The 14,751-nt window shown below is 38.6% G+C and overlaps 1 protein-coding gene across 2 annotated transcripts in view; it reads left to right on the forward strand.

Moving 5' to 3' along the window:
• LOC103603082 (sodium leak channel non-selective protein) overlaps positions 1-14,751 on the forward strand; it is a 109,120-nt gene that overhangs the window by 65,163 nt on the left and 29,206 nt on the right. For both annotated transcript variants that reach the window (XM_008587559.1, XM_008587558.1), the window contains 7 exons: positions 234-290; positions 535-655; positions 751-882; positions 1,739-1,906; positions 3,614-3,718; positions 8,660-8,766; positions 14,590-14,710. In XM_008587559.1, coding sequence (XP_008585781.1) covers positions 234-290; positions 535-655; positions 751-882; positions 1,739-1,906; positions 3,614-3,718; positions 8,660-8,766; positions 14,590-14,710 — 811 coding nt within the window. The remainder of the gene's footprint in view (positions 1-233; positions 291-534; positions 656-750; positions 883-1,738; positions 1,907-3,613; positions 3,719-8,659; positions 8,767-14,589; positions 14,711-14,751) is intronic.

Raw genomic sequence — 14,751 nt, forward strand, 5'->3', positions numbered from 1 at the left:
TGAAAAATATAAAACTTTACTTTCATAAGCATCAACTGCAAATTCTTTGGATTTTTCCTTCACCTAATATACTCAACCTCCCAAAGTTACATACACTTAACATATTTTATAATGGACATTTTATAGAGGATGTAAGAGATTTCACGTGGATGAGACATTTGTAAATACTGTACTGCCAAGTTATAACATGCTTGCTATGTTGCAGAATTTCATATGTTTGTTCTCCCTTACAGCTCTAAAACAGACCCTGTCACAGGAGCGGTGAAAAATACAAAGTACCATCAACTTTAGTAAGCATTACGAACTTTGCTTTCCATGTATATTTGAAATTTTCATGTACTATTTTATGCTGCATAAAAATATAAAAGCTCTGTTTTATTTTCTTTTTATATAATGCTATGAAATAGATGATTGGGGATTTATTTTTTCAAAATTACCAGTCATGTTAATAGAGTCACAGAACTCATCATCTCTTACTCTTAGCAGCCTTTCCTAGAGTGTTTGCGTTTCTCAGTTTTGTTTGGTCTTTGGCAGTGATTTGCTGGGATTGGTCACTTACCTGGACTGGGTCATGATCATCGTAACCATCTGCTCTTGCATTTCCATGATGTTCGAATCGCCCTTTCGAAGAGTCATGCACGCACCTACTTTGCAGGTACTGCTGCCAAATCTCAGCTCACAGCCAGGAGGCAAAACCCTGACCACAATTGTTCTGTTCATTGTGACCAGACTGTCTTTTGCCCATTTCAGATTGCTGAGTATGTGTTTGTGATATTCATGAGCATTGAGCTTAATCTGAAGATTATGGCAGATGGCTTATTTTTCACTCCAACTGCTGTCATCAGGGACTTTGGTGGAGTAATGGACATATTCATATATCTCGTAAGTCTTTGGTTATTTCCTAAATGTAAAATGTAATGGTTTTGTAAAGTCTCCCGCAATTCTTGGTACAGGAGTGAGATGTGTGACTCTCAGAGGTTTAGATGCCATAACTGATTTCTGGCAAAAACTCAGAAAGAAGAAAAGAAGAGGTATACATGTAAAATCTAAATAAAAAGCATTATAAATATCCATGGATAGTTATATTATTCAAATCCATCAACTACAATTTATGAATGAATGGCACATACATGAATAAGGACATTAATACATTAATAAGGATGTTAATAGCACATCTAGTTTGTATCCCACAATTCTTGTGGCTCTTATATTAAAATAATGTTTGCATCCAATAAACCATGTTATTGGTTAATGAGCCTCTTATTGTTAAGGTCAAACTAAAATTTTATTTTTGTATATGTCCTAGAAGGCATGGGAACAATGTCTTTGCAGACACAGCAAGGAGAATTGTGATCATTAGCACATAGCATGTTGCAATCATTAATAAAGTAGTGGTAACCTTGATGGAAAGAATTCCAATCATATTGACATCAGCAGAGCCTCCACTGCAGTAAGTTAAAAGAAGGAGCAGAATGCACTGGGGTACACACAGACACAGCCTGGGCACCCCCTTTTCATTCCTACATACATGTGAGGACTTTCCGCAGAGGCCTCTAACACGTGTAGATTAGGTTCACTTGTTTAAAACTAACAGACTGTGTACACAACTGGTGAGTGCTTGTCCCACTTAACACTTGGAATCTCTGCTCAGTGAAAAGTTGTGGCCGGTTGGTTCTTAGAAAATGTAGATAGTGGAGGATAAACTGTATAAATTCCAGAGATTATTTTTTCCCTCTAGGTGAGCTTGATATTTCTTTGTTGGATGCCTCAAAATGTGCCCGCTGAATCAGGAGCACAGCTCTTGATGGTTCTTCGGTGCCTGAGACCTCTGCGGATATTCAAACTGGTGCCCCAGATGAGGAAAGTTGTTCGAGAACTTTTCAGTGGCTTCAAGGAAATTTTTTTGGTATGTTAGAATTACTCTTTGCTTCCAGACCACCATAGTCCAGCTCTGTAATGTAGCTAATGAGGGATAAAGTGAGTCTTCTTTATCAAGGTCAAGTCTATAGTTTTGTTTATTGCCAGAGGTTATAAACACACTAGCAAAACACAATGCACATTCAAAAATTCTACCCATGGATGCTTCTGGCTTATCAACTTATTTAATTCAATGAACATTTTTAGTAAACCAGAGAGAAGCACTCTAGAAAGTACAATGAACAGAGAATCCCTAGAGGTAGTATCTCTTGACTCTTTCATTCCTAACTCTTGGCCCTAATTTCTACTCTGGGTTTTGGTTTTCCCATCTGGAAGTTAAGGATAAGAAGATTCAAGCCCATCTACTTCACAAATGGGATTAGGAATTAATGCATTTGGGCTCATAATCTCATTTCATGTGTCCCCTAAAGCATGTAGCACAGAATCTGTCTGTTGACCTTGGGAGTATTAACATAAAACAGCTTAAAAAATGTAACATACAGGTATATCCTATTTTAAGTAACCCCAATATACAGCAATGAATACTTAAAATGTGATTGAGAGGGGAAACTTTCTTTGTAGTTGGGCGAACATTGATTTAGGGTCTTCTAAGCACAGGGCTGGAGATAAAATGAGAAAGACACTCATTGCTCTCAATCTGTTACAGAAGGATCTTTGCTTTACAAGAGAAGGATCAAAGGATTCTTTTTACTGTTGATAAGTTCTGCTTATGCATGAAAAACATGAATTAATTTACATAGGCTTGTTTTGTATCTTGCTTTTTAGAAACATACCTATGGTGAGAGAACAGCTGTACTTGTAGTTAATATGAAGGTATTTTAAAAAATAGATTGTGATGTTACTAGAGATATATAGTTGCTAATATATTTCTTTTAAAGATGTGTTTAAAAGTCCTTACTTTCTTTGCACAAAGCCATAAAACTGTGGCTTTTCCCACAGCTGGAATTGAAGGAAAACAGAATATCACCTGAACAGCTAATGTATATGAATCTTTTGACCACTGACTGATTTTTAGAAGAATCTCCTGATGATGTTTCTGTGTAATTTTAGTATACTTAAAGTATATATTTAGATTATTCAACCAGTACAATTCAATGACTTACTTGGTATTTTATCATTTGCCACTTTTCTCTGCCAAGACCAAAACAGTCAGCCAGCAGAGGGAGCTGAAGTTAATTAACAGATTTGCTTTTCAGGACTGACTTACCTCATGTCCTCTGTGCACAGCATATTCACCTATACACACCCTCATGCTCACAGGACAGCAAAGCCTCTCTAATTTATGCTCTGATCATAAATATATGAATCCATTTTGAGAAAACTGGCAAAATATAATTATTTAAACATTTTTTCTTTGTTCCATTAAATAAAATAGAGCAAAGCGTTGATTTTAAAATCAGAAAAGTATGAATAATATCAAAAATACCTTATCCCATTTCTTACATGAAAGCCATGTTTCTACTTTTAAAATTCAAAGCCTGTTGTTAATTTCCTCCTTCTGACCTTCCAGTAAGGCTAATTGAATGACCTATGGTGGAGAAGTTGAAAGGTGTCATCGAAAAACCATGTATTTTATGCACTGTTATCTAAAAAGTCCTGTTTATATCACTGTTTAAGCCAAACCTAATGTTTAGTTTTTAACCAAGAGATTTAATATTTCATCAATTTCTTTCAGGTCTCCATTCTTTTGCTGACATTAATGCTTGTCTTTGCAAGCTTTGGTGTTCAGCTTTTTGCTGGAAAACTGGCAAAGTGCAATGATCCCAACATTATTAGAAGGGTAAGACGCTCCTTTCCGTCCTTTGAAATAAACATTAAGATAGTTTGCCATCCCTTGGCTGCCTGTGGCTGCCAAAGCTATTTTAAAAACCCCCTGATTAAACTCAGAATTCTCTTGCCATCAACTCCTTTTTGCTTAAAGCGTGTAATAAGTCCTGTCTGGCTAGCAAAGGTTTACAAGATTGAATGCACATCTCAGAGAATTCTACTCTTACCTCCTGTGTCGGTGCCAATCCGCTGTTGACTTCTTGGGCACAGTCACCCAAGATTCTAGACGTGCATAGCTCTGAGCCTCGGAAAGTTTCCCTTTCGGTCTTCCCTAACCTGATCCCACCTCTGTTGTCACATAGCATCCAAATCATCAAGCAGCCCCATGGAAAAATGTAGAAGAGGCAAAGCTTGACTCTCACACCCCTTTTCTATTCTCCACTCTCAGCATTCTCCACGTTGGCAGGCCAGTGCCTTCCCATTAGCTCCTAGCTGCCCAGAATCTTCTCCTTTGTGACAACCAGCAAGGAGCCCTAAAAGACCCAAACTTGAATACTTTCACTACAAGCATCTGTCATTCTGCAGTCAGTGTTAGTAAGAGGAGGGTAGATGCTGCAACAACCCCAATATTTCAGTAGCTTAACGTAACAGAATGTATATTTTGTGTCTTAGAGAAGCTGGACAGCTCTCCTGTCAGTGACCACTCAGGGACCTAAGTCCCTCTGTCTCGTGTCTCTGTTCTTTGCCGTGTCTTCAGAGTCTTTTCCCTTTGAACTGTCTCCATCTGCGAGGGTTGTGGGCTAGGCCTAGAAGTGACACACGTCATCTCAACCTGCACTCCACTGGAAAGAGCACAGGCTCGCTGTACCAGAAGGGGGGCAGGGAAATGTGGTTTAGGGGTGTCTTCTGGATAAAAAAGGGATATACTTTGGTTAATAATTAGCTAACCTCTGCTACATTATTCAGTGTCCCATTCTCTTCGGATTCTTCTGCATACTACAAATAGAACAATGAAGTAAACCAAGAACTGCTGATGTGTAAACTAGCAGCACTATTGTCTCTTCCAGTCAAATAAAATAATGCCTTAATTCCATTAAAATGTGTGTCTCCAAAAGACCTAATAGAGCCTAACTACAGCATTACATATTTCTAGCAAATATGGCTATCTAATATATGTTTTATATTTTAAAACTTATAAAAATTGGCTGGCTGGTTAGCTCAGTTGATTAGAATGTGGTGTTATGACACCAAGGTCAAGGGTTCAGATCCCCATACCGACTGGTGGCCAAAAAAATTTTTTTAATTAAAATTAAATTTAAAAAAATACAGATAACAACTTTGTCCAGTCAAAAGACATTATAAATTATACTAATGATGAGGTCTTTAGGTAGTGCCAGACTGGGAGAGACATTCCAGGAACTTTGATAAACCTGAGAAGACATGACAAGGAACACGGTATGAAGGTCACGATGTACCAAATTAGCTAATGAAGGAAGTAATAAAGAGCTGATGCAATTAGTCCACAAGCTTGTGTACGGAAGGAAGAGTTATTTTAGATCCACACTGAATAGAGGACAGGAAGATAATAACAACATTTCAAGATGAATCCTGCTAGGAATCCTGGATGAGTCAGTGTATTAATAATGGCCTAAGAGCATGGAGATTGCACACTATCTACTCAGCCCCAGCCCCAGCTGAAGATTGACGAGTCATATGGGAGATGGAGAGTACCCAGTAGACGGGCAGACATACAGATGTGACAAGGTCTGTAGCATGCTAAGAAGGAGAGCCTGAGAAGGCTTAGGATAGAGAACATCTGCACCAAGCAGAGTAATTAAAAAGAAATTGACATAGTGAGACGTGGTCTGTGTCTTTACATCTTTTCTAATCCTGATATAAGAGGCCAAGGCCAAGAATGCCCTGTGATCAAAGGGGACATCGGTTCTGTCTCACAGCTTCTGTCCATCTCTCTGAAAGAACAGATTAATCCAAGGGGAAAGGGAAACTAGATACACCAGCGTTTGGATCACACAGCTCACGTTTAAAGGCAACAAAGCTTGAGTTGTTGGAGTCACGTTTTCTGGTTGGGAGAACATGTTATTTCCGTGGTATTTGCCTGAGCACTTCCTTCTTCTGCTACTTTTTAAAAACTTGACAGTAGATGTCCTGAGATCAATACAGACAGGGAAATGGAGTTCAGAATTTAGTCACCAAAGCCCCGCAAACTCTGACGATACCTTTTAACAACTAGTTATTAAATATCAGTTATGTCCAAGACACCGTGTCAGGTGAAGTGAAATGAAATGAAGACTAGAAAAATGAGCAGGTCACTGCCCCTGTTTTGCAGCATTTTCTGTCCAATCAGAATGTGTGTTTTATGTTCAAGCAACCGTAATGCAAAGTCAGCAGTTAAAAGAGCGTATGAGAAGCGGAAATAATGTGCAATCTGATTTCCTTATGGGAAATCGTGCTTCCTACTAGGGGTACTGTGCTGGGAAGGCTTTAGGGAGGCGGGGGGCTTTGAGATGAGAAGGAAAGGACCTCCCAAGCAGAGGAAGCAGTACGAAGAAAGCCTCACAGCATGCAAAGAAGAGTCAGGGACAAAACAGGGAGGAAGAACTTGGGCCCTGGGATCAGGGCTTCTGAGACTAGAATGCTACTTTAGTGGGTGTGTGGCTTGCCCTGGTCACTCAGTCCCTCTGAACCTATTCCCTCGTCCACAACACTTCTCACGCAGCGATATTATGAGGACTAGATTAGCTCACTTATGTAAAGCGCCTAGACCAATCTCCAGTAGTCAGTGTTACACTTCACTCCCCTCTCAGGTAAAAAAGAATGGAAAAACAAGGCCAGAAATGTTAACTTAGGAAGAGATCCTCAAGTGCCTGAAATGCCACACTAATGGGTTTGGAATTTTTTTGATGAGAAATGAGAAGCCATTAAAGCTTTGTGAGAAGAGGAATCACTTCTTAGTGCTCAAAAACTACAAGGCACTGTTCCTGTTACTGTGATTGTTGCTCACATTCTAGTGATGAGGAAAACAGGTGCAGAAAGGTTGCGTAACTTGACTGAGGTCACCCACCTGATAAGCGGAGAAGCGAGGATTCATGTCCAGACAGCCTGGCCCATAGTCTTGCAACCAGGACACCACGTTGCCTCACATGGTCAAAGATGGGCTCAGGTGGGCTCAGAAAGACAATGGGAAGAGGCAGTCAGGCCAAATACATCATGTTTACATACATCTATATGATAAACCACAACGCGGCCATTTAAAATAAGGTTGCAGATGAATAGGCATGGCTATGAAAAGATACGTGCAGTCTATGTAAAAGTAGGCTATGAAAGGATAAAAACTTTACAATTTAATATATGCATAGGAATAAAAACTGGAAGGATATACACCAAAATGTTAATTGTGTTTGTCTCTGGGTAATGATAGGTAAGTTTCCTGTCTTTCATTTATCCGTGCTTTATAAATTAGATATATATGATATCTGTAAAAAGGTTTTTATTTAAAAGAATTTTATTGGCAGTCCAGAAGGAAGTAACATTGTCATGAACTAAACCAGTTGAAATAAAAATGGAGACATGGACTGTGAGGGATGGGGGAAGCCGAGATGACAGGATGCTGGTCCAGGGACAGGAAAGGGGAGCCAGGAGGAAACATATTTTAAGGTCAAAGGGGACTTTAAATATGTTAAAATTGAAGTTCTATTGGAAATATTCAAGTGGTGATCAAGAATTTTACCATATATATCTAAAACCCAGAAAAGAGGTTTAGGCTCAAAATCATACCCAAAGAAGCAAAGATAGCCATAGGTAGAATAGAAAGAAAATGAGTCAAAAACTTCTTACTGATGTTTCATTTTTTAAAATATTTTTAACAATTTTATTGAGATATAATTCACGTGCATACAGTTTACCTGTTTCAAGTGTACAATCCAGTGGTTTTTAGCGTAATCGCAGAGCTGTGTAACCATCACAACAGCCACTCTTAGGACATTTACATCACCTCCAAAAGAAATCCTGTATCTTCTGTTACCCCATATCCCTTTATTCCCCTCACCACACTCCTTCTGCCCTTAACAACCACCAATCTATTTTTTGTGTCTATCGAGCTTCCTGTTCTGGACTTTCATATGAATAAAATCATATAATATGTGGTCTTTTGTCACTGGCTTTTTTCACTTAGTACAATATTTTCGAGGGTCATCTGTGTTGTAGCATGTATCGGTAGTTCATTCCTTTTTTATGGCTGAATACTATTTCATGGTATGGATATACCACATTTTGTTCATCTGTTTGTTCAATGATGAACATTTGGGTTGTTTCCACCTTTTGACTATTATGAATAATATTGATGTAAATATTCATGTACAAGTTTCTCTGCAGACATGTATTTTCATTTCTCTTGGGTAGATACCTAGGAGCAGAATTTCCAGGTCTATGGCAACTCTATGTTTAGTCATTTGAGGAACTGCCAGACTGTTTCCCAAAGTAGCTGCACAATTCTACATTGTCACAAGCAGCATATGAGGGTTTCAGCATGAGGACTGCAGTTTATCCACACCCTCTCCAATGCTCATTATTTGACTTTTTGATTAAAGCCTTTTTAGTGGGCGTGAAATAATATCTCATTGTGGTTTTGATTTGCATTTCCCTGGTGGCTAATGATACTGAGCATCTTTTCATGTGCTGATTAGCCATTTGTATATCCTCCATGGAGAAATGTCTATTCAGACCCTTTGCCCACTTGCTAATGTTTTCAGCATCAACTTTCACTTGCCCATCTCCAAAGTGTTTGTTGCTGTTTGCTTTGTTATTATTTTGTCCACATCACTGTTGTTAGATAAAGGACCTTTGTTATTATATTTAAGAAGTGTGTCCTATCTTTTATATTTTCTGGGTTCATTTTCTAACCATGTTCCTCTCCCCCTTTTTCCCCTTATTTTAGGAAGATTGTAATGGCATATTCAGAATTAATGTAAGTGTGTCCAAGAACTTAAATTTAAAATTAAGACCTGGAGAGAAAAAACCTGGATTTTGGGTGCCCCGTGTTTGGTAAGCATAAAGGTACCAAAAAGTACCTTGAAGAATGCTATATTTGTCAATACAAGGCTTTATATTAGTATAATGTGGCATGAACCTAAAAGTAATTCTGCTAGAAATATTAAAATGATTTTAAGTAACACAAAGCAAAGCACTGTCATGAAATTAATGAAATATTAACTTAGTGATTTTTAAATACTTTAAAAATATATATCTGGATTCAAATGGCTTAAAGAATTAGTGAGGCTGAAAAGAAGGGATTTTCTACCAAATTAAAACCAAAGTTATCCTGAAATTGTATCTTTAAGGGAAGATCTGATGTCCCCATAACAATTGTAGAGAACCCTAAATCATAAAGCTATTTCAATTTTAAAACCCATTTACATTGAAGGATTTACATTATTGGAACACTGGGGAGAAATAATCAGTAACATAGTTGATTACATCCAATTCTCTTTAAAATTTATTTTTCTTGAAAATGAGTTTTCAAATCATTACATCAAATCTAGAAAGAACTAGTACTTTTTTTCTCATCTATTTTATTTATGACTATGAATGGAATCTCTCAATTTGCTTCTTTGATGAACTCAGTGTTCTATCAAATTCGTTTATCCTTTTTAATTATCTCATGTTTTTAATTTCCTTTTTACCTCTAAGAATAGCAAGTGAACCACAGCAACTCTGCTTTTGTCACAGCTGATGTTTTCTTCTAAATGTCAAGACTCTTTTAGAAGGAATGGCATTTCACCCAGCTGTACCCTTGGACTCATTTTTACCTTGCTTTGGCATTTCTTTAATATGAAATTTGACTTATAAAGAACCCTATGTAATTCATGTTGGGTTTTTATTTTTTTGAAATACCCAAGAAATGTGAAAAAAATATCAATTTTGGATGTGCGGCTTCAGCATGAATAGAGAAATACAGCACATGGGGATACCCTCATTCTAGTGCTAACTAGAAAAGCAGTCTAATTTACATTAAAATAAAAAATTAAAGAAGCACAGAAAATCTATTTTTGTGAAATGAAAATTCATCATACCATAAGTAACTCATTTATATCAGGACATCAAATGAGATTTTTATTTTCCTATTGTCTTGGGATTTTGGCTAAAGCCTCAAAGCTGAAATCAATAAGGGATAAAATATCTTTACATTCTAAAGAGAGTAACTAAACCAATACCAGCAGAACTTACTAAAAGATTATCGACCTTCATCACCCAGCTCTAGTTTATGTAAAAGAAAACTCTACATTCAAAGATAATATCAGGGAAGTAAATGAGTCAGGAGTAGAGAGTGCTGTGGTATTTCTATTCCCCTTGCTATGGAAAAGGTCGAGGCTGCTTCCCAACCCAGCTAAGTGAGGTACCCAGGAGGACCACTTAGTATCAGAGATTGGCAAGGAAGACAAGAGGCTCTTGTGGGCAAGCTCCTCTTCACCATCTGCCAGAGCAGGGTCATCTAGTGTTCCTGGAGGGCTAAGTGATCATTGCCTAGGGCCACCTGATCTGAGGCATCTTGAATGGAACCCTGCTGCAAAGAGCTATGCGCTGGGCAGAGGGTGCCCCCATTGAAAGAGGCCATGGTTGTGTTTCCAGAAACAGGAGCTGAGAATCACTCAGAGACTGCACACTCACAGCAGGAAAGGTACAATGATTGCCATTGAAAAGATTGTTTGTTACTCACAGTTCTCAAGAGGAGAGGGCATGCCATGCCACGGGAAACCACACTGAGAGGCACCAGCGTTGGTCACAAGACAGAGGGAGAGGCAGAACTGTGGGGAAAACCTCTATTGTGGTTTCCACGGGAAGGAACAGGGAGGCAGGGCAAGCAGACTTAGGATGGGCTAGTTTAAATAGTTCCAGCAGACTCAAGGGCAAGGGCACAGGGGCTGTCCCTAGTTGCCTGGTACCTGGACCTGGGGTGATCAGAACAGGTATATAGTGGCCTGAAGTGTGAAAGCCCCATACAGGAGATGGCTGGGGATATGGACTCTGGGTTGGTTTGTTTGTATTTGAAAAGCACACTCCCAGGAGGAGGACTCCTTCCAAGGAGAGGGACGACGGTTAATAAGGGAGGTAGGACGCCAAGGCAGAGTGACACAGGCATGTTCTTGGGTTGTCAGCATGATATGCATCCAGCATATGCATGGAGAACAGATGTTCAAGCACCAAGTTCACAGAAGCTAGAAACATGGTTAATACAGGCAGTATTTCTTAGAAACACATGAATGTGCTCCATGAACGAGCAGTGGCTGATGCTCTTGGCCAGAGTCCATAGCGTCAGATGCACAGGACTTTAACTCCATTTCTCTAACTCCAGCTATAACTCAATCTTGTAAAAATAAGAGGGTGTCTCAAAGAGGAGGAGTGGGATGTAGAGAGCAGCCAGTGTCTCTTCCTGTCCTAAAACCATGGGTCAGGTCTGAGCTGCTGACGATAGGATCATCATAAGGGTGCTGAGATCAAAAGTTTAATGTGAAATGGAGTTGGCATTTTAGAAAGAGGCTGATCTTATGACTGAAAGTGACCGAAAAGCTCTGGGACCTCCCCAACATGTCAGGAAGGGAGCTGGAACACCCTGGAAAGTGGTGTTTGGAAGAAAAGTGAACCTGTTCCCAACTGAGCTTCCTAGAATGCACCAGCCTTCCTTTCACCTTGTTCAAGAAACCCAGATACACGTGATCTTAAAAATAAGAGTTAATTGAAATGTAATATTTTATGTGAGTTAGGGGTTTTAAGTTTAAGGACATCTTAAAAGCATCCCTTGAACATCATCATAATTGCTTTTGTCTGTTTGTCCAGGCTATGGTGACTTGCATTAGTTGCAGTGAAATAAAATCTTTGGTCTCATAAACATCAACAGTAACCTTGATACTTTTTACATTTTCTTTCGTGAGCAAACTAATCAAGAGTTAGAAGCTGAAAAATTTGTAATTTTATATTGGCTAAATTGTGATTAAGAAAATAACTTTTATCTGGAAACATGTCTGGAGGAATGCTTTGGTAATTATAATTAGGACATAAACATATGTTGTCTAATTCAGGTGACAGTCTAGTTTCTACATTCTCTCTTCAGATGAATAAATTCATTTTCTTCTGAATCATTTGGATTTGATGAGATAAAAATCACCTCAGTAAAAATGATTATACATATGTATTATAAATATTGTGTGTTTTATTTTAAGCAGAGGTCTGAGTGTAGGAAAATGGCATGCATGGGAGAAGAATCCACACAGTATTCAGTTTTTCCAATAAATGTATTGATTGAGTGCTCACTATTCACCAGGTATTGTGCTTGTCACTGTGATACAGCCATCAATAAGATACGTCCCCTGCCATCTAGGAGCTTGAAGTCTAGTGGAGAGCAGAAAATAAAATTACAGATAATTTCATATAATATGCTAAGGGCATTAATGCTACACAAATGAGTCCCTAAGCACACCTCTAGCCCACCTGAATCTCACCTCCAGGTAATTTTAAGTTACACTGTGATATATTCCAGACAGAAGGAGATCAGGTTTTTGGGGGTCTAAGGCTCAAACAATTTGGGGTACCAGGGTCTTGGAAGGGACCAGGGCGAGGGAGGGATCTTGAGGCTTAGGTTGCTTTAGCTACGTGGTATATCCACGTGGTTCCTACAGAATGGAAGGGGCACAGTGGCACACACAGGCACTACCCCAAACCACGACAGGACCAGGAGAAGGACCAGAGGAGAAGACACGTTAGTTAACTTCTGAGGGACAATGAACAGGAATCAGGAAGGTGAAAGGGCAGGGGTCAGTAACAGGTGGAAAGGAGGGGCAAGGCGGAGGGAGGTCCTACAGGTGGAGGAGGCTTAGCCGGCAAAGCTCCAGGCAAAAGGGATGTCGGTGCGTTCTAGGAAGCACAAAAAGAGTCTGATTTCTTTAGGCTAGGTGGTTGAAATCTTTTAAAAATTTACCAGAAAAGATGGTTTTTAAGCACCTTCCAATTCAAGGAAGGGCAACCTGTAAAATGACAATCATGGATTATGTTTGGGATTAATTGAAGTCCTCTGTAGTTCTAAGTAAAGTTTCAAACTCTCCAGATTTGTTTGCATGAACAAAGCTTAAATCTTACATTATTGAAACTGAAAGACTTATTTTTTAAAATGTAATATTCTTCCAATTTTTTAAGTCTATGATACTACATTGTGGTTTTGTTGGTTTAGCCTTAAAGTTTGGGTTTTTTTTTAACATATTGTAACTGCTAAAGGATATAAAATATGAAAGTAGTTTAAGTCACTGCAAATTCAGCTAGAAAAGCACTTCTACATAAAGAAAATGAATGGGTAAGGAAGTTCAACATCAGATGTGAGAACCGGCTCCCTTGGTTTAAAAAAATCCTTATTCGAGCAGACTGTGGCAGTAGGATCCTTCCAACTTCTGGTTGCTATAAAATCTATAAAATTTAATTGAAACTCTCCAAGGGAAATGTTGAAAATTTCAAAAGAATATATTTATACTTTCACAGATAAAAAATATAAATCAGAATTCTAAACTATGAATTTCTGAATAGGGCTTTTGCATCATATAGGAAGCAACTCTACCAATCAGCCTTTAACCCTTAGGAGCAAGGCAGTTTCAGTTTTATGTTTTTTTTATTAGATCCCCATCTATTTAGTATTTTTTTAAAAGAACTTATAAGGGCACATCTCATGGTTGTCTCTATGGTTTAGAAAATATAAAAGATGGTAGAAAAATACTGAACTGGATTTCCCCCAGAGTGTTACCTTTCATGAGGGTTAAATTTTGATAAATGAGCTAGCAGGCAAAAAAAATGATCAAAATATAATTTCAATAGGCTCCAGTAGGCCTACTCTACTTAATCATCCAGAGCTTGATCATTCATCAAATTTGGGAAACGTAGTGATAGTCCATAATTGTCCAGTATGGGGTTGTCTAAGTCTTCTAATTATTTAAAATAGCCTCTAATAAGAAGGAAAAGGGGAAAAAAACACTGAAAGCTTTTTCTATTAACGACAAAAATGTTAGCCAAGACCCATAATGATTAAAGAAGATGTCGTATAGTAGAAAGGATCATGTTTTTAAGTGGAAAGAAGTATAAACGTGTAAGGAAAACAGGAAATGAGACATTCTCCCCTACTTCCCACCCACCCAAAGAAAATGAATCCTAGTGGGGTCCAAGTGTTTTAGGAATCAGGAATCAACTGTGGGTGTAGACAGCATGCTGCACATTGGGGGTTACAGCAAGGGACTAGTGAAAATACTCAGAGTTAATGAGAGAAAAACTCCAACTTGGCAAGAGTGGTTTAGAAACACAGGCCATGAGCAAACACCCCTTCCCACCTCAGTCACTTCTAAATGTGTCACTGCTTTACATAAAGTTCACAATGATGACACAAAATTAAAGTAACAAAATTCCATTCTATTTACACGTTCTTTACTAACACAGGGAATTGTAACTTATGTTACAATTGTAAAGACAATGGTTTTCAATTATAAAACTATTTCAAACTTCACATCCAAAACCCAGTGCCCCTTTGAGCAAGTCTGTAAAATTCCATTGCCAGTCCCCAGTGTGGTCGGGACAAGGCAGAAACACTGCAGAACCTCTCAAACTAGAGTTGTTAAGCGTTTTGCTTTAAATTAAGAACACCCCATCATTATTAATGAACTTAAGTAATAAATTACAACACATTAACGAATTGTTATGATTTAGCAAACAAATGCCACGTAGCCCACCTTCCCAAACACTGAATATACTGTGCACCCGAGATCGGAACGAGCTAGGGATATTTGCCTTAGGATGCTTCTCCTTGGAATTTCACAAATCATTCCTCTTTCTGAATTACAGGGCAAACCCTCGGAACTTTAATTTTGACAATGTGGGAAATGCTATGCTGGCATTGTTTGAAGTCCTCTCCTTGAAAGGCTGGGTGGAAGTAAGGGACGTTATTATCCATCGTGTGGGGCCGGTAAGCAAGCACACCAAAGGCTTTGGACGCTTCCAGGGCAG

This window comes from Galeopterus variegatus, unplaced genomic scaffold (assembly GCF_000696425.1).
Source record: "Galeopterus variegatus unplaced genomic scaffold, G_variegatus-3.0.2 Scaffold4433, whole genome shotgun sequence".
NCBI classification, from domain to species: Eukaryota; Metazoa; Chordata; class Mammalia; order Dermoptera; family Cynocephalidae; genus Galeopterus; species Galeopterus variegatus.